Genomic DNA, 18,515 nt, shown 5'->3' on the forward strand with positions numbered 1-18,515 from the left:
TTGAAAATAAAAAAATTTCTTACCCTATGTTTGAATTTTTTAAAAAACATTGCGGGACACGGGACACTCTCATTAAAAAAATTACAAAGATTATAACCCTTATTCTTTGCAGCTTATACGATTTTGTTTTGATTTTGTTACTTTCCTTTGTTTTTTTCTTTAGCATTCACCAGAATTGTGATAGATTGTAGAAGTTATTGCCTTTATTCTTTGTAGCTTATACCATTGTGATAATTATGCTGGAGTTGTGATACTGATTTCTTTTACCTAGATATGTTGCCTCATCTTTTTTTTTTTTTTGTTCTTTCATGCCTCATTCTCCAGATCTTATACCCCATGTCTGTTTATTTTTATCCTTGCACATATTAATCAAAATTGAACTTCGTTTTTTCAGGTCTTTTGAAGGGGCTACTTTTTTTTATCATCGGTATTTTCTCAGGTTTATTTTGTGCCTCTCTCTTATTTACTTTATCCATTTTTATTTCCTTGCATGCTTAATCATGATTATGGTATTCCTATGTTTAGCAACACATAATGTCTTTTTTTAATCGCTTAATATTTTATTGTTATATCTCCATCCTTTCCTGAACCAAGGAGTTATGTTTTTAGCTAACCCTACCCTATTATCATGTCTTATGATATATCAAACATTTCAGTGTAATTATCCCTATGTTTACATGATTTCTTTAGAAAGTGCATGCCATTAGCATTTTCTCTATCCCTGTGTTTTCCTTCACTTAGCCATGATCATGTACTAATCATGGTTTTTTTTGTGTTTTTCTTTCATTTACCTTGGTGTTTTTATTTTCATAATTTATTTAGAGCAACATGACAAGTCCTCACGGACATGTTCAACCGAATGAGTATGTGCCATCTTCTCCATACTCACAATTTGTCTTGAATGACTACGAAACCCCTGTTGATAGAATCTTGCTATCCAATAACCCGAGCTCTTCAAATACACCATCTGCTCCACAACATACTCAAGGGGTTGGCACTTTGGTTTGTTCACGCCAGCACATAGATATACAAACCACCTTCTCCTTATCAAGCAACATAGTGCAAACTGAAAGTAATGAAATTTAATGCAGCAAGGCTATCCAATCCTCCACAATCTACCGCACTTGCTTCATTTCACTGTGATGAATCTGAAGAATTCTCTGAGCAAACCCTTAATCATCAATCTACTATAAGCCAGGCATTATATCAGCAAAAAAAAAGGCGTATGTAATCCAATCATGTACCTTTTGTAGCCATTTAACCTGTATTTATGATTGCCTATTTTATATCATTCGTTCAACTCTCTCAACTTTATTTTTTTACAGGTTATTTAATTGAATACATTGATTTTGGGGATAAAACATACAAGTGTAACCATTGCAACGCTCTTTTTTGGTTGCAAGAACGCTTGGCCCGTTCAGCCAAAACAAACCCATGCTTTACACTTTGTTGTAATAATGGAAAGGTTGTGCTTCCTGCTCCACAAGAAACACCTAACTATCTTGATAACCTCCTTAACCCAAACAATGGTTCATCGTCCAAGAAGTTTCGACGTGAAATTCGTGCTTATAACTCAATGTTCGCTTTCACGTCCATGGGGGCTGTGGTTGATCATTCTGTTAATTCTCGGCCTGGATCTTATGTTTTTTAAGGTCAATGGATATTGCCACCATCTTATGGGTTCTCTTCTTCCCATGGATAATAGAGGCCTCAAGTTTGCACAGCTTTATATTTTCGATACAGATAATGAGGTTTCTAACCGGCTGCAACCATTCTGCAATGAAAATTTTCAATCAAGCTTGGATAGTCAGATTGTTGTTGGTCTAATCAATATGCTTGATTCATCTAATCAATTGGTTCGTTTGTTCCGTCATGCTGGACAAAGGTTCGGGGATGTCGAGGTTCCAGAATTCAAACTTCGGTTAATTGGTAAAAGAGATGATGACTCAAGGCAATACGATGATCCTTCTTTAAATGACATTGGTGGTTTGGTTGTTGGGGACATTGGTCATTGTCGATCTGATCGGGACATAATTATTGAAAGTTTATCTGGAACACTTCAGAGGATCTCAAAGCTTCATCCTAAATTTATGTCCCTTCATTATCCACTTCTTTTTCCATATGGTGAGGATGGTTTTCACACTGATATTCCATTAGCTCATCAAGAGCAGCAACCACCTAAAAAAAGGCAAAAGGTTTCAATGAGAGCCTATTATGCTTATCTCATTCATGAAAGAGAAAAACAAGAAAGCACTCTCATAAAAGGCAGACGATTGTACCAGCAATTTTTGGTTGATGCTCTTCCCTTTCATTCTTAATATCTTATTTGGCATGCAAATATCATCCCGTGGAATCTTTTTTCAGCTATATCATTATTTTTATTCTTATTTTTTGATTTCAAGATATTAACTTCCAAGACACCACTATCTAATATTTGCTCAACATTCATCCTATGAAAGTTATTACTTAATTGTTCTACTAATAAATAAATTGTTTTGTCTTTCATTCACATTGTTTACATTTTCCATTCCTTAAGTACTTCCTTTCAACATATGATTCAGCACCCAGCTTCCCCACCCAAAACCCTTCAACGAAGACTCATCAAAGGAGCATCTCTACAAAGATGATGACAATCCTGCACCTCAACTTTCAAAGAAGCAGCGCCTCTCCGTTTCATCACCTGAAAAAGTAAGCATCTACTTCTAATTAGTTTCCCTTCTTTATGAACTCACATACTCAACAATAATGACATCTTCATTTCTCATTACTGATTTATCTTGAAAAAAAATTTAATATTTGTTGCTGTATAAAATTTATGACTTTCAGTTACACTGATTTTTTCCAATAGGAAACCAATTAACATTTGGTTAGTCAATGCTTGCTTTTCCAACATCACAACCTGATTGGGCGTCTTCATCATCTGCGTTGTTGATACAGCTTGCTGCTCATTCACGTCCAATTCTCTACCTATATGTATAAAGCATAAAATATTTACCTCTCGCTGCTTTTGTTATGCTTGAACTAACTTTGTTAACTATCTGAACTTAACTTTTGCAACTAACTCTGTGAATATACTATCTATTCCCATATAATATGTGCAAAATTTTTTTTTACAGATTTTGACACCCGCGGCATCGCGCGGGTATCAAGACTAGTATATATATATTGGGGGTTCTTAGCTACATGCCTGGCTGGTTTTCAAATCGTTAAAAGAAACCGTATTTTAAGAAAGAAATAAAGAAAGTAAGACAAGGGAAACACACAGACAAGAATAGAAGGAGAATTCTCCATCATTCCCCTCTCTTCCTCTGACTCTTGACTGTGTCTGGTTATCATGTGCACGATTGCTGACAAATATATACATTAAATAATCTATTTGTATTAGTAATTGACAGTTAAGCAGATTTTCTTCATTTTATTGAGGCGATTTTGAGGACTGAGGTCTCCCATTCAAAGGACATTTACCATAGCTATATCGCAAAAAGACATAACCAGCATGCTGTTATCCTCTTCATTTTCTTCTTTCTTGATCAACTTATTTTATTTTATTTTATTGTTTTCCCTTTATTTCTGTTCCCATCTTAAGTTTGTGATCGCTCTTCTTTAGTTAATCCTTGCACTGATCCACACACCTCTATCTCTCTCTAATTGCAAGTCCCTTAAAAAGGCAGGCACGCACACACACACACACCGTGCCCTTGAAGCAAATTAAGGACTTGGCCGCCCCCCGCCGCTTGCTCTTTGCCGTTCGGGTTGTCTTCTTTCTTTTGTCAGGGACAAGCTCTTAATTCCCAACAGCTAAGGTCTTTTTGTTTCCCTTCTTGTTTCTTTTTCTCTTTCTTTCTTTTTTATCATTTCCTCTCGGTTTTTTTTTTTATATATATATATTCTTAGGGATGGTTTTTGTAGTGGTTTTCCATTAGAATTCTGTTTGGTGTGTTTGAGAAGAAAAATGAGCTAACCCTGCTTTTAGTTTTCTTTTACCTCTTTTCTCTTGTTCTTCAGTTTTACACTAAAAGCAATTTTCATAGGATGTTACGAAAGAAGCATCACTTTACACCTCCCATGTAAAACGAAAAGAAGAAAGAAGTAGGGTTCTTACATGCATAACAAAAATAAACGAATGATCTCTACTCTTTTGACGTACATGATTTGCAGACGGGATTCTGAGTCTCTTCTTATGATGAACAAAGAGTGTTCACAAGATATTATAAGATAAGTTACAAGAAACTTGATCTCATGAAATCCTTCTTGAAAGAACTGCCACACCAAGAACCATGATATGTATTTCCTGGATCTCCTTCAGCAGTACTAATGTTTAACCTGGGTCTTGAAAACTAATTAAGGTGACGCTAACTATTCTCTTTCCATGCCTGTTTAAACATATTTTCCACGGTTTTACCATGGAACATATTCTCCAATCTTTGACCTATGGTTAAGGTATTTTAAACCTCTTTTTCTTTTTTTCTTTTTTATAGAAACCCTGTGGATTTTTATGCACATAAAATATTCTCGAAATGTTCGGTCTGTTGCTGCCCATACAAGAACATTTTCGTTTTCTTAATTCCTTGCTTTTGAAATTTCAGGAAAAAAATCGTTACTAGAATTAGGAAGAATGATGACAGGAAACGGACAACTATCAGTTCCTCCAGGTTTCAGATTCCATCCAACAGATGAAGAGCTTCTGTACTATTATCTGAGGAAGAAGGTCTCTTATGAAGCCATTGAACTAGATGTTATCAGGGAGGTGGACCTCAATAAACTTGAGCCATGGGATCTCAGAGGTTAGATGATCATTTCTTCTTAGTTCTTGCTGGTCTTGAAAATCTTCCTTATCAGTTTAGAGTAATGAGTAATGAGGTGAGATTGTAAAAATTTTATGTTTCCGAAATGAAATACCCCAACAATTTGAACTTGAAAATCCCACATAGCTAGCTAGGGTACCGAGTAATGTAAAATTAATCATTTGATCGAAACCTCATCTGACTGCTTAAATATTTTAATTGAGAAGTTCTTTAAGAACTAAAACACTTAGCGGTGAGGTGGACTTGATTATGAGTTAGGGTTACAGAGCTCCCTGGGTATGAGTTCGAACTGTAATATTAAAATGCGAAAGTGATCTCATCAGATCCAAAATCGACAATCATCATTCTTGTTTTGGAAATGCAGATAAATGCAAGATTGGTTCGGGTCCTCAAAATGAGTGGTATTTTTTCAGTCACAAGGACAAGAAATATCCAACCGGAACCCGAACAAATCGGGCAACCACAGCAGGTTTTTGGAAAGCAACAGGAAGGGATAAGGCCATCCATATTAGCAACTCTCAGAGGATCGGTATGAGAAAAACCCTAGTCTTCTACACTGGACGTGCTCCTCATGGTCAAAAGACAGATTGGATCATGCACGAGTACCGCCTGGACGATGACAACTCTGAGGTTCAGGTAAATGATATACGCCGACTAGAATCAAGAGTTCTTTTTCCAAAATAAACAAACAAAATATTAGGTATAGTTCACCATTGACCCAAGATCTTGGGCTCCATCTTGGCACATGATTTTTGGAGTGGGATTTACTTAAAGTAATTCTACAAGATGGGTGTGATCTCATATTGTTTTTTAGCTGACTGGTTCAATGAAAATAGAGCACTAATGTTGTATATGTTGTTATCTTGGCAGGAAGATGGTTGGGTTGTGTGCAGGGTTTTCAAGAAGAAGAATCAAACCAGAGGTTTCGTACCAGAGGTTTCTCAAGAAGTACACTTCCCTCACATGAAGGCCAGCGCTTCTTCTTTTCCACTAGATCCAAAACAAAACCACTTGCAATCACTATATGAAGACTATATCCTTGATGGCTCCATGCATCTACCACAGTTATTTAGTCCAGACTCAGCTGTTGCCCCATCGTTTGTGTCACCCCTCTCTTTGAACAACATGAACGACATTGAGTGCTCGCAGGACCTGTTGAGGTTAGCACCGAGTGGTTGTGGATTTGTGCACCCTGCAGGGAGGTTCAATGGTGATTGGTCATTTCTGGACAAGCTTCTTGCTTCTCATCAAAACCTGGATCATCAGCAGCACTATCACAACAAAAGGAATTCATCATCCCAAATTGTTGATCCTGTGGGTGCTTCAACCCAGAAATTCCCATTTCAATACCTTGGCTTCGAGACTGACATTCTGAGATTTTCCAAGTAGAGTTGCAACTCCGGCCATGTCATTAACCGTGCTGCATTTTATCTTCTTAATTAAACTGGAGGAAGCACGCATTTTTATTCATATATAGTAGGGATGAGGAATCCATATATTAATTATATAGTTGAAATTCTGTTCTTGCTATTTTAATTATAAGTTGGTTTTTGATTATTAAAATGTATATAAGATAAGTTCAAACTATTAAGAACAAGATCACTAATTCATCCTATTATCCTCTCTTTTTTTCTTTCTTTCATCCCATTTTTTCTGTTTCCCGTGTAATTACTTTGGCCAGTTGCAATATTGCTTGTCTTATTTTGTCATAGAAAATGAGTTTACAAATATACTTACTATATAAAAGTGGCAGGAAACGTTGCGCAATTCACACTACACAGTTCCATTAATTCCACATGCTCGAACATATCCATACCATATTTTGAGAAATAATGGATCTAAGGTCTCAAACTAACAGCATCTCCAATCACATGCTTTTTAACCATATAGATTAAATCAAGATTGATTTGTGCAGCTATCGCCCTTTTTTTCCCCAGTAAAAAGCCCTATAGGTTGAGGTGTACGATGGAGGTGATCTTTCGACGACACCTTCTACAAACTCCTAAATTCTCAGACGTTATGAGGGTTTAACATGAGACTTCCTAATAGATACACCTGGTCTTAACTGGCAGACATCCTCTTACGACATCGCAACATTACTCTTTTCAATTTTAAAATTACAACATAATTCATTAAGGAAATTAAAGATGAAGGACGAATAGATTTTATTTTCAGTTTCCTGGTCCCTCCTATCAATAACAGACGGTAACTCATCAGGTGTCGTTTACATCACAAGTGGATGGATAATCTTGCATGTAATATGTGATCAGCAAGCGAAATACTCAAGAGGACGTAAGATGTCTAAATTGTAGGGTAACATTTCCCAAAATCTCAACATGGTCTGAAACGTCTCAAATTGTAGCATTAATAATTGGCAACAAGGCAAAGGTTCCACCTGATAGAAGAAGCCTGTCTGCCACGACTTCAAAACTAAAATGATGTGATTTTTTTGGGTACAGAATAAGCAAAAGGACAGCTTCCTATACCATGTGAAATCCTGAAAATAATAGATATGTTGTCGTATTAATTAATAAAGGGAACTCCTCGTATACGAATATCTTGCAGGAAGATTAATTGTGGCCCGCAACTTGCTGAGATTATCACCATTAAAACAGATGACTCATGTTCTGAAAGGGATGCATGCAATCAACACTAAAACAGATGACTCATCACCATTAAAACTTGAAATTATTGGTTGAGATGTTTTTTATCATCATGAAATCAGATTAATAGTGATAGGCTTAAGCAAATTTCAGTCCAGTGGATTTTCACTTGAGATAAAAAGTAGCAGAATACCATATCATGCAATCTCAACTGCGAGCGTAAAAGCTTCAGACATAAAAACACAAACAGCATATTCATAATTCATCCTCGTACAAGCATTAAACACAAGTCTTTCTCTCTTTGCAGATATTTGAGGGAAATACCATTGAAAAACATTAAACTTATCCAGCCATACAAGGTAAATATTTAAGAAAACAGAATGTCAACAAATGCTTCGCAACAGAAGTCTACACATCCATTGCCTTTCTAAGCTAAACAAGCGACCGAAAGAGCAGGGGATGGATTGATGCGTGCGAGAACAAATCGATATATTGCCAAAAGCCGCTGCCAGAGGTGCCTGCTTCAGTCATGGTGCATCACCGCAACCAGTATCAATTCCTATATTGTTGATAGAAGGGTAGACTTAAAACATATTCCCTCTTCAAAAAAAAAAAAAAAAAACAGCCAAAACTCCCACTGAAAAAGGACACTTTGTCCAACAAGAGGGTGATGCTGCGACTCGAGCCCATATTTCACTTGACAAACTGGAGAATACAGGCTTTCATCATTCCAAGAGTTCAGACTCCGATTTTCTCCAAAAACAAGTCACTTAAAAGCTAAAATTATCTACCCCATGCTCAACAGCTGTACAAAGAGAAACCGAATTGAAAACCCTTAGAAAACTGAAACCATAACCAGAAGCGCACTTCCAAGTTCATCACTTCCTTAATAGTGCACACCATTGCCATTGCTATATACACCATTTAATGATCCATTGGAAGACTTAGTGGCGTTCCCATTTTGATAGGGCTTCACTATTGGTTTTCCATTACTCATTCCATTTGGCAATAGTTTGCTTTCATGGCCATAATTTTGCAGGACAGCATCCAACTGCCCACTTGCTGCTGCTACAAGTCCTGTAACATAGCGAAGGAATTAAGAAGATACCTAAGGAGGAAGAGGATGCTCAAATGTGCATTTGACCAGGCATGACATAAAATGGACTGCTTGTCCTCAGACTGCCCAAGCCAAATGCACGGTAATAGTGGGGACTGAGGCATTGATAGTGCCGCCTACTCGATAACATAGGTAGTTAGTAACAATATTAGGTGTATCAAAGGTGAAATGGAACTTGTCAAAAGAGTAAGCAACAGGAGAAGATACAAAGGAATATTTTCCCCTCAATTATATAATTCCTAATGAACTTGTTATCAAGTTTGAACCCAACTACAGTTATGACCTCCGGACAGCACCCTTCAAAATTCACCTTCAGACAGTAAGCAACACCAACTAAAGTACAGGCACTTATAAGGAATACAAGCAATCATATAAAGTCAAATAATTTATGTTGACATACCATCAAATGTCAAACGACACTTTATAAAATGCTAAGAAAAGAGCACTTTGAACAGTTGTGATTAGTGGAAATAGTACCTAAGAAAAGAGCTGAAGGTTTTCCTGGCCTTGACTTGAATTCAGGATGGAACTGAGCACCAACAAAGTATGGATGACTAGGCAGTTCAATGACCTGCTCAAAATAACAGTAAAATGCTCATAACCACCTGATACCCATCGGAATACTAGGCTTTGTAGAATACATCACTTGCCATGATTTGAAAGAAACATACCTCCATGCGCTGGCCAGTTTCATCTCTGCCAACAAATGATAGACCAGCATTTTCAAATTGTGGTACCATGTCTGGATTGACCTGCTCAAAATAAACAATTTCTTAGGGATCTGACATATACAAGAGCAGGACATATTGAACTTTTTTTTCTTCATGCAGAGTACTTCCACATGTTTGCCCATGGGAAACAGTTACCTCATATCTATGCCGATGACGCTCATCAACAAAACTGGCATTGCCGTACCTAAACACAAGTACAGATGATTAGTCAGGTCAACTAGAGCAAAAAACAAATGATGGATTTGGATCTTTCAGCCATCTTTACCTGTCTCATGGCTGTCATCATCGTCTAATGATGTCTTCACAGTAATATAAATATGTATTTGTGCATAGGAAGATTATGATAAAAAGAAAGCATATACGTGGCATACTCTAAATGAAGTGATATAGTGTGATGGATGTGTATAGTTGTGAAGGAGTCATAAATCTTACAACTTTGCAGATTTGCAATTAGGAACTTTGAAATAAGTTCTTCTTGAACCCAGCCGCATAGTTCCCCCCATGTGAGTTTTGGAACCCTATCAAATAAAACAGAGTTATAGCAAATAGCTTCAACATATGAAACAAAAATTGACCAAATTCCACATCAACAGTCAGGACTGCAGCACTACATGCCTCTGGCATAAATATGACACAAGGATGTGATGTTTGAGGATCAAATTCTGTACTGTTTGCATCATCCAAACCAAGAACAGACTGAGCAAATTCAATTACGGCAATTTGCATCCCCAGGCAAATGCCCAGGAATGGAACTTTGTTCTCACGAGCATACTTTGCAGCAATAATTTTTCCTTGAACCCCTCTATCACCAAACCCTCCTGGAACTACAACACCATCAGAGCCCTGCATTAAAAACAATCTCATAAGACCGAAGAAAATAAATACAAACCAAGAAAAGAAATGTAACCAGAGGAGCTTCAAATTAAAAGACATCTAAGTTCACCTTCAAAAGATTCCATGCATTTTTATAAACATCAGGTGCCTGCAAGGAGAAACAGTAGCCGAAGATCAAATTCTACAAATATTGAACTGAAAAAAGCAGTCTAGGATACTCTCTTTTATTCTCTTCATTAAAAAGAAATTGTCCTTTTTTTTTTTTTTTTTTTGGGGGGGGGGGGGGGCGCTTGATGGTGTGAGTAGAGTGAAATCTTAAAATTGCAATGCAGAAGTTGGATTGTTGACCTCTTTAGCAGTAGCATCTTCGAGATCACCTGCAGCCACCCATTCTACAACAAGCTTTCGCCGGCAAGCAACAGAAGCATGCAAAAGAGCCTGCCACAGTAACCCAAAAAACTTACGATATAATATCTCATAAGTTCTCCAACGCAATAAAACAAAATCCAAAAAAAGAATACACGGTTGGTGCTTCCTCTTCAAGATTGAGGAATGGAATATGATGTTTCTCATTGATTTTACGTTCAGTATGATTAGTTGCGTGGAGATTAAACCTGGTAATCAAAGAGCATAATGCACATAAAGTCTTTAGGAGATTTTTGAAGCCCTTCTAAGATGATAGTTATTTTGTTGGTCAGGGAACATATATAGCTCCAGAAATAATACAAACATGCTTTCAAGTTCAATGCAGAAAAGGCTTGTAACTGATAATATGACTGCAAACAGGAACTCACCTTCAAAACAGAGAGGTAAGAATCAGAAAGGCCAGTATATTTTCCAACCATGGCAATTTTGACCTGTAATACCCATTAAGATCATGGGTTAGACGGAACAAAAATGCAAATACCAATTTAAATCGAGGATATCTTTCTGACTCACAGGTTCAAGAAGTACGTCATAGACTCTTGTCCTAGCAATCCAGTCCTGTAAATCAGGCTCCCTGGCAACACTGAGGATTATGGAAATGTTACTACTCTTGTTAAAAAACTAAGGCTGATGCAACAACATTATCACTATGAACATGGAGAGAGAGAGAGAGAGAGAGCATGCAGCAAATGAAAAGCAAAACAAATCATAAAGGAAACATATACTGAGTTCATAACACAAACCCTAGAAGTTTCAGTGCTTTCAAGATTGCTTCATGTGCCTTCTGATCCTAATCATGTCAAGAGAAAACAATTAAAAAGGTAAAAGCAGAGGAAGTTCTTGTTTGAAGACTAGTAAAACAGAATAAAAAATCAGAAAACCCATAGTAAACCACCCACTCTTAGTAGTAGAGGAATGTGCCAAATATTAGGGACATCATATAGGGTGACAACATTTTCAGCCTGCACAAAAAGCCACATTGTCAGATTCAGTAACTGTTATTAATAAAAGCCAAACAAAACAATAAAAGTGTTTATCTTGCAGTACCGGCACATGACAAAACTGGGATAGTTTGGCCTTAACATTCTCATTGAGTGCCTATTGAAGAAAGTTTAGAATCAGGAGACTGCAACCACAAGCCATGAAGGAAATATGAAATATCAACCAGCAAGGAGAAAAGCGAGGAGAACCTTAGTGCTGCGACAAGCAAGAATGTTTGGGGTCAACCCAAGTCCTCTAAGCCCCCTAACACTATGCTGGGTAGGCTTCGTTTTCTATACATATACAACAATAGTTAGAGCAGAACAACTTAGAAGTAATTAAGTCAATACAATGCATAAGAAAGTGCTCCAGCCAGATTCAAGTGAGAAACTAAGAATCAAAGTGCAACGCCATGTTAAGGAAGAGAAAACTTTAAAGTACCTGTTCACCAACAACATTAAGAACAGGCACCAGGCTGACATGGATCAAACAGAAATTTCCAGGGCCTAAAAACACACAGCAGCTAAGTAAGAGTTTGGCTCCACAGAACCCAAATAAAAGAAAAATCTCTTTTTATGAGCCTTAAAACAGAGGTCCAGAGCAAATCAACTTACCCACATGATAAGAGAACTGGCCAAGTGCCTCAATAAATGGCATAGATTCAATATCCCCTGCATAAAATTAGGTTCATTCTAAGTACACAAAATAAAAAAAGGAAAACAACTTATCTGACAAACATCAACAGCAATTAAGTACCTATAGTTCCACCAAGTTCAATGACACAAACATCAGCTGGACCTTCCTTTCCATCCACTGGTATCATGGCTACACGCTCTATCCACTCTTGGATGGCATCTGTGATGTGTGGAACTACCTGCAGTGAAAACAATCAAAATAGAAATTTAACTCCATGGTAAATGATGACAGGCTTCGGTCAAGAACAGCAGAATGTGGAACGGACCTGCACAGTATTTCCAAGATAATCTCCTCTCCTCTCCTTCTCCAGAACAGACTATTTTATCAAGACACAAATTTCAAGATAGCATGAAATTAAGGTGAGGCCGCATCTAATTCATAAACTTAACGTCATCCTGGAGACATTCATTACCTGGTATATTTTTCCAGTTGTGATATTGTTGTCACGGGTTAACTTAACATCTAGAAACCGCTCGTAATTACCAAGGTCCAGATCCACCTTTTACATAAAAAAGAAGTAATCAATCATTTTTGCAGAAAGCATGTTAATCATGGAAGTAACCATGGAACTGACACTGAAGGGGTGCTCAAGAAATACTTGTGAGGAAAATAATTTATTCAGTGAATTTACCTCACCGCCATCATCCAAGACAAAGACCTCTCCGTGCTCAAAAGGAGACATAGTGCCCGCATCAGTATTTAGGTAAGGGTCTGAAAACATAGCCAAGCATGAGGTTAGGCTATCGAAACAATTAACAAAAACATTCAAAGACATTGAAGGCATTCCATGATAAGGAATTCCAAGATGGAAGCATGTAGTAGCTTCAACAAACAATGCGACCACCCTTCATTTTTTTTCTTTCGATTTATATTGTGAGTCAGAAACTAGAGAGTCAGAAACGAATACGCATGAGATAAATTTTTTAAAAAGGTAGCCAACAAAGTTCAGAGACAACGTCGACAAAACAGATACAAAATTTCAACTACAGACCAACTTCACAATCAAAATCCCTACCCAGTATCCAACAAAAAAAGGCTCAAGATATTTAACAAACAACCCAACAAACTAATCAATTAAAAAACAACCTAACAAGAGCAAACTATCAATCCGACAACTTAATCTATATTAAAAAATGAAAAGCAAACCGAATCTCATGGAACAACGTTAATCAAAAAAAAAAAAATATATGTATACACACACACACACACACACATACCAATCTTAATAGAAGTAACTCGAAGGCCACAAGCTTTGAGGAGAACACCAATACTACTGGCAGTAACACCTTTGCCAAGTCCACTAACCACACCACCAGTAACCAATACGTACTTCATTGTCAAAGCTCTTTCTGATAAAAAGAGCAAAGCTTTATAATTCAATACCAAAACACAAAAAAAAATGCACCAGAAAACAAGCAAACAACAGAAGCAGATAATTAAGGATAACTGGTTGAAGACTGAGAATTTAAAAAGAGTGGAGGGTGTCTTAGTACTGATAAAACCAATGGATAAACAAGAATAAAAACTAATAAAAAGTTGAGAGGTCAAAGGAAAACAGATAAGAGATGTCATCAACATAGATATTGTACCCAAAGGGGTTTTGGTGTGAATAATGAGAAAACCACCTTGTTTTCAATGACGGTCTTTACAAAGCCAACCCTCACTTTCACCTAAAGCTTCTCTCTTTCTACCGCTTTCTCTGCTTTTTAGTGAATATATGTTGGTGTTGTCTCTCCTTCTTAGTCCAGGAAAAGAAAGCTATTGGAAAAGAGAAGTCTTTCTTTCAAATCAAACCAGCCCGCAAATGGGGTTATAGAAACAATCAGAATCGAGAGAAAGATGTTAACAAAGAAAAAATCTTCCCTCCTTAAACCAACCAAAGCCTCTTCTCCTCCTTTGTGTTTTTGTTTCAGAGGCGGCGGGTTAGAGGATGCCTTCTACTCCTTATATGATGTACTGATATATTTTTTTCCTTCTAATTTTCAAGTGTCAAACGAATAGGAAAAAAATGACAGTTTTGTTTTTTAAAAGTTTTTACTTTTTACCATTGGTTTTAGGGTTTTCTTTCTTCTTAGATTTTCTTGGACTCTTCCAATGAGGAAATAGGGAGAGTCTTTTCGCTTTAATTGCTAACTTCTATAAAGGGGTTTGCTAACTTCTATAAAAGGGTTTTATAAATAACTTCTATAAAAGGGTTTCTGCTTCGAATGAGGAAAAAAAAAAAAGATGGAGATAGATAGATAACTACGGTCACGCATTCACACCATCTACAAGATGACGACTTGGAGAGAATTTTCTTGATGGAGTCTTATGTATGTATGCGTGCATGAATATAACAGGAACAGGTCATATGGTGATATGTTAAAAACTTTAGACCGAGTTCAACGAGGACTTTTGCCCCTCTATCTTTGCTTCTGTCTGTTTGGGCTTTGAATGATTCTGATATTCTTCCATTACTTTACATTATCCCTTCACTTAGATTGCATCTTTAGGACTTATCCCTCATTCCCTTTTCTTTTGTTGTTTTTTATGTGTTTTTCATGTAATTGGCTTAACTTTGCCTCCTCCTTTTAATTTGTTTTCATACTTTTCCTCGGCTTTTTAGACCCTTCCAGGTTTTTTCCGCCTTCCCGTGCTAGGGAAGGTGAGTGTGTGGACTGGACAAAATCTATTTAAAAAAAAAAAAAAGGAAAAAAAAAGAGCCTTGTCTTGTCGTCATGTTTTTTCCTCTGTTTTCTTCAAACCGTTACTTGTTTCATACTAGTCCAGATTAGTTGTATAAATCGTTTTTACATGATATTCACGGTTAATATTTTCACTCGAGGGGTCTTTTATTTTTATTTTCGAGTCTTGCTGCTGTCACATCATCATTAAAAATTCATAATTAATTAGCCAGATACCCATAAGAATCAGTGGTATTGCGATATTGCTATGACTGTAATTTTTTTAATAAAATATTTAAATTATATTTTTATGTTATTTTATTATTGATGTTAAAAATAGATTTTAAAAAAAAAAAATATATTATTTAATATATTTTTAAATAAAAAAAAAGGATACCAAAGTCTTAAGCAATTAACACGCAAGCAAGAAAAAATATTAGGAAATAACTCAACAAGCATGAGGCATTGTCTTGACCCAGAAACTTAACTAGACAACTGCTAAAATTTAATACATTATTAAAAACAAACCTAACTACTAAATCTTATCACAAGGAAGCCACTGACATTGAAAAGGCAAGCTTCGTCTACGTTTGGATCTCTAAAACCTATTGTGGCCACTTACTAGAGTTAGGCCATTTTTTTTATCCTTTTTACTCGAGTTAGGTCATTTTTAATTATAGTTTTTAAACTTCATTTGGTTCAAAATTTAGATTTTAAGTTTTAATCAAGTCATTAAATTATTTTTAAAAAAATTAAAACAATATTATTTTAATAAATAAAATAAAAATTCAATAGGTTGTAACCAAGTCTTATCAGTTCAACTAGGTCACTTCAAATTTTTTTTTATTTCTGTTTTTTTTTAAATCTAACTAGATTTCAATCCTAAGTTAACTGGATCCTAAATTAACCGTCAAGCAGGTTTTAAAAGTATGCCTTTAACCCAACCAAGATCTCTAAACACGTACAAGGAGATGAAAAGTCACCATCACCCTGCCAACACCTAGTGCAGTGAACTTGAAGTGTACTGCTGCTGATGAACCAGTAATTTCTAAGCTTCAAATTTTGGTTTAATAAAGCAATGGCATCAGTTCTTTTCGAGAAACGCTTAAAATTTTGGGCTGATGCTTCCATGCGTTAGAGAAGCAAACGGAGGCGGGGATTTAGTGGAATTATCTTTTAAGAAATCACAGCGAAACAGAGGTCGGAAAAGAAAGTAAAATCTAAACTAAAATCTTAAGAAAAAGTAGGATAACTGGAAACACAGAGCAACACTCTGCAGAAATTGGATGAATCTGAGGTGTGGATTAGTATTTCCCTTTCATATATTTCTGAACAAGATGTGTACAATGTCTCTATCACTATCCTCTCCTATTTGGAGAAAAAGGTTACTTTATGAAAACGCGCAGCTAAACCATGTCCTTCGATTCTATGACAGCTACAACGTCTTAACACTGACTAACGATTCAAAACATTTTACTCGGAATCACGATTGATGGACTGAATATGACAATTGCGCTCGTTGCTGCTGGGATCTCTGTAGTTACATGTAAGTTCCTGTTATGGTGGTCATAGAGAGTTCGAACATGGCCAAAGCTGATACATGTTAAGCCTTCTGCTTCAATGTGCTGTACAGATGTGCCTGCAAAAACACACCACGACCGTCGAATTATTCAGAACCGAAACACAAGGAATTCCATCGTTAATCAAACAATATGCCTGAATAATTTGCAAGCATCTCCGATGATCACTGGTCTTAGCAAACGCAAAACAGCAACCACTAATTATGAGAACCAAGAGGGTGCTGGATCTCATGGTTCGACAATTAAATGCCATTGGCATCTTGTGTATTTGCTTCTTCCGATCCTTTCCACTCACCACATGGTCCATTTGAGTTACATGTATCGTGTATAAAATCTGGATATGCGCCTAGCCAGTGGAGTCCTTGATCTGTGCCATTACAATGGGAGGAAGCTCTAATTTGGAGGTGCCCTGCCACACAAGGTGTGATTTTGGTACTCAAATAGAGTGCAAGACATTTGCAGATTTAGCACATTGGTTGCAACAGCATGACCAATAGAGAGAATAAGATGAATCTATATCCAAAAATACCTCATTGGCTACATCCAAAGCACTGGTAGATTCATCCATTAGAAACAGTTTTGGTTTTGAAAGCAACAGGCGTGCGAGGAGTAGGGAGCTGCTGCTCACCGAGGGAAAGAACACCGGACCACTCGTATCATGTGTTGGATCCAGAATACCAAGACATCCTCTAAAACCCGTATTAAATCATCCGTTGTGGGCTTACTAGGCTTTCCACCACTTTTTCCAGAGCTTGAATTTCGCATCAAGAATGGCACTGAGCCTGTTAGATATACAGGTAAAGAATGCTGCTAAGTGGCAAGAACCAGCCACTAAAAAACTCCAAGTTTTAACATTAATGGTTAAATTCAGCGAATTTCAAATCAACGATGATATTTCAGTGCCAAAGTAGTTAGGGTTGATAATATGAAATACTTGTCTCCATTATATTTTGTTAGGGAACAAAAGTCTTAGTATTTCAGAAAAGCAACAAACTTGCACCATCAGGTTGGAGAATTTTACGAGACAGTTGGAGTTGGAGCTTCCCGGAGATGCTCCAAAATCTGTCCCCAACTTCCCTTCCCCAAAATCAATCAGAGATTCTCAGAAGTAATTAAGAACCTTGAATCAGCCACTCTCCCAGTCCGGAAATGGTTGATCACTTTCAACCTAAAACTAAACTGTGACCTCTTTAGGCAGCGCCAATTCAACTGGTTGTAAGACCCAAAAAGCTTAAAACCGAGCTCGTGGCAAAACTGTATGTCATATATATTTTGTTCTTTTCATTTCAGGGCTCAAGAATTAAAAAGTTCATCATCAGCACACCGTTTATGTTATTATATTACAGAATCCTCATTTGAGTTATTTCTTCACGCAATATAAGCAAGTATGGTTAACACTCTACTTCTTCAGTTCCTTGGGTATCATCAAATTCCAAGGGACAGCACTGCACAAGATATTGCAGTCAGCAGCACTGAAAAGTTCCGATGAAAAGGAAAGGGCTGTCCCCGTGAACGAGCTTTGATGATCAACAATCCGCTGATCCAGGTTGAATTTTGTAAGAACTTCGACCCTGCTCCATGTAAAAGCAACCCGCATCAATCTTCCTTTGATTATCTGCAAAGGAAGATTGATCTGGGTTGCTTTTATTTTTCCTCTTTCGACCATTAATATCTCAACAATACTTGGACAATATTTACCCTTCCTTTTCCTCAAACCTGAGCAGTCAGCTCCCGTATTCTTTACCCTTTCTACATTAACAGATTCCTCTTCTTCTTTCTGTTAAAATTCTCAAATCAACATGAATTCCTCCTTGATTAACTGTCAATTCAAACGATATTCTCAAATGTCCCGAAGTTAAACCCCCCCGGTTAAAAACTGGTTCGGAGGCAGCTTATTAGAGACTTGCATTAAATTATTTCTCCATCAAATTGACACCACGCTGATGCACTCAGAATAAGCTTTCTTTGCACCTTAGAATTTGATCCCAAATGAGGACGAACTCTTTTGCTCCTAGGTTGATGAAAATTTATATATCCGTACGAGTGATAACCATAGAAAAACCCCACCTGTATCGGAAC

At 36.9% G+C, this 18,515-nt stretch overlaps 2 protein-coding genes and 1 long non-coding RNA gene across 3 annotated transcripts; 1 reads left to right on the forward strand and 2 right to left on the reverse strand.

Moving 5' to 3' along the window:
- Positions 1-2,448: 2,448 nt before the first annotated feature.
- Positions 2,449-3,006, reverse strand: LOC140955834 (uncharacterized). The gene is made up of 2 exons (XR_012170445.1): positions 2,900-3,006; positions 2,449-2,680 (listed from the first exon to the last, which is right to left on the reverse strand). It is a non-coding gene; the product is annotated as an uncharacterized lncRNA (long non-coding RNA).
- Positions 3,007-3,602: 596 nt separating this feature from the next.
- Positions 3,603-6,368, forward strand: LOC118055776 (protein SOMBRERO). Its single transcript, XM_035067771.2, has 4 exons — positions 3,603-3,803; positions 4,587-4,784; positions 5,170-5,441; positions 5,676-6,368. Exons 2-4 carry the CDS (start codon positions 4,616-4,618, stop codon positions 6,192-6,194), a joined length of 960 nt encoding a protein of 319 aa, XP_034923662.1. The 5' UTR covers positions 3,603-3,803; positions 4,587-4,615; the 3' UTR covers positions 6,195-6,368.
- Positions 6,369-7,639: 1,271 nt separating this feature from the next.
- Positions 7,640-14,262, reverse strand: LOC118055775 (uncharacterized). The gene is made up of 22 exons (XM_035067770.2): positions 13,819-14,262; positions 13,411-13,542; positions 12,825-12,904; positions 12,606-12,692; positions 12,459-12,509; positions 12,254-12,371; positions 12,112-12,168; positions 11,939-12,003; positions 11,707-11,790; positions 11,564-11,614; positions 11,416-11,478; positions 11,260-11,306; positions 11,030-11,099; positions 10,885-10,947; positions 10,439-10,528; positions 10,200-10,238; positions 9,872-10,099; positions 9,689-9,774; positions 9,392-9,440; positions 9,197-9,277; positions 9,003-9,096; positions 7,640-8,485 (listed from the first exon to the last, which is right to left on the reverse strand). Exons 2-22 carry the CDS (start codon positions 13,526-13,528, stop codon positions 8,295-8,297), a joined length of 1,812 nt encoding a protein of 603 aa, XP_034923661.1. The 5' UTR covers positions 13,529-13,542; positions 13,819-14,262; the 3' UTR covers positions 7,640-8,294.
- Positions 14,263-18,515: the final 4,253 nt, after the last annotated feature.

The sequence above is a fragment of the Populus alba genome, chromosome 8 (assembly GCF_005239225.2).
Source record: "Populus alba chromosome 8, ASM523922v2, whole genome shotgun sequence".
Lineage (NCBI taxonomy): Eukaryota > Viridiplantae > Streptophyta > Magnoliopsida > Malpighiales > Salicaceae > Populus > Populus alba.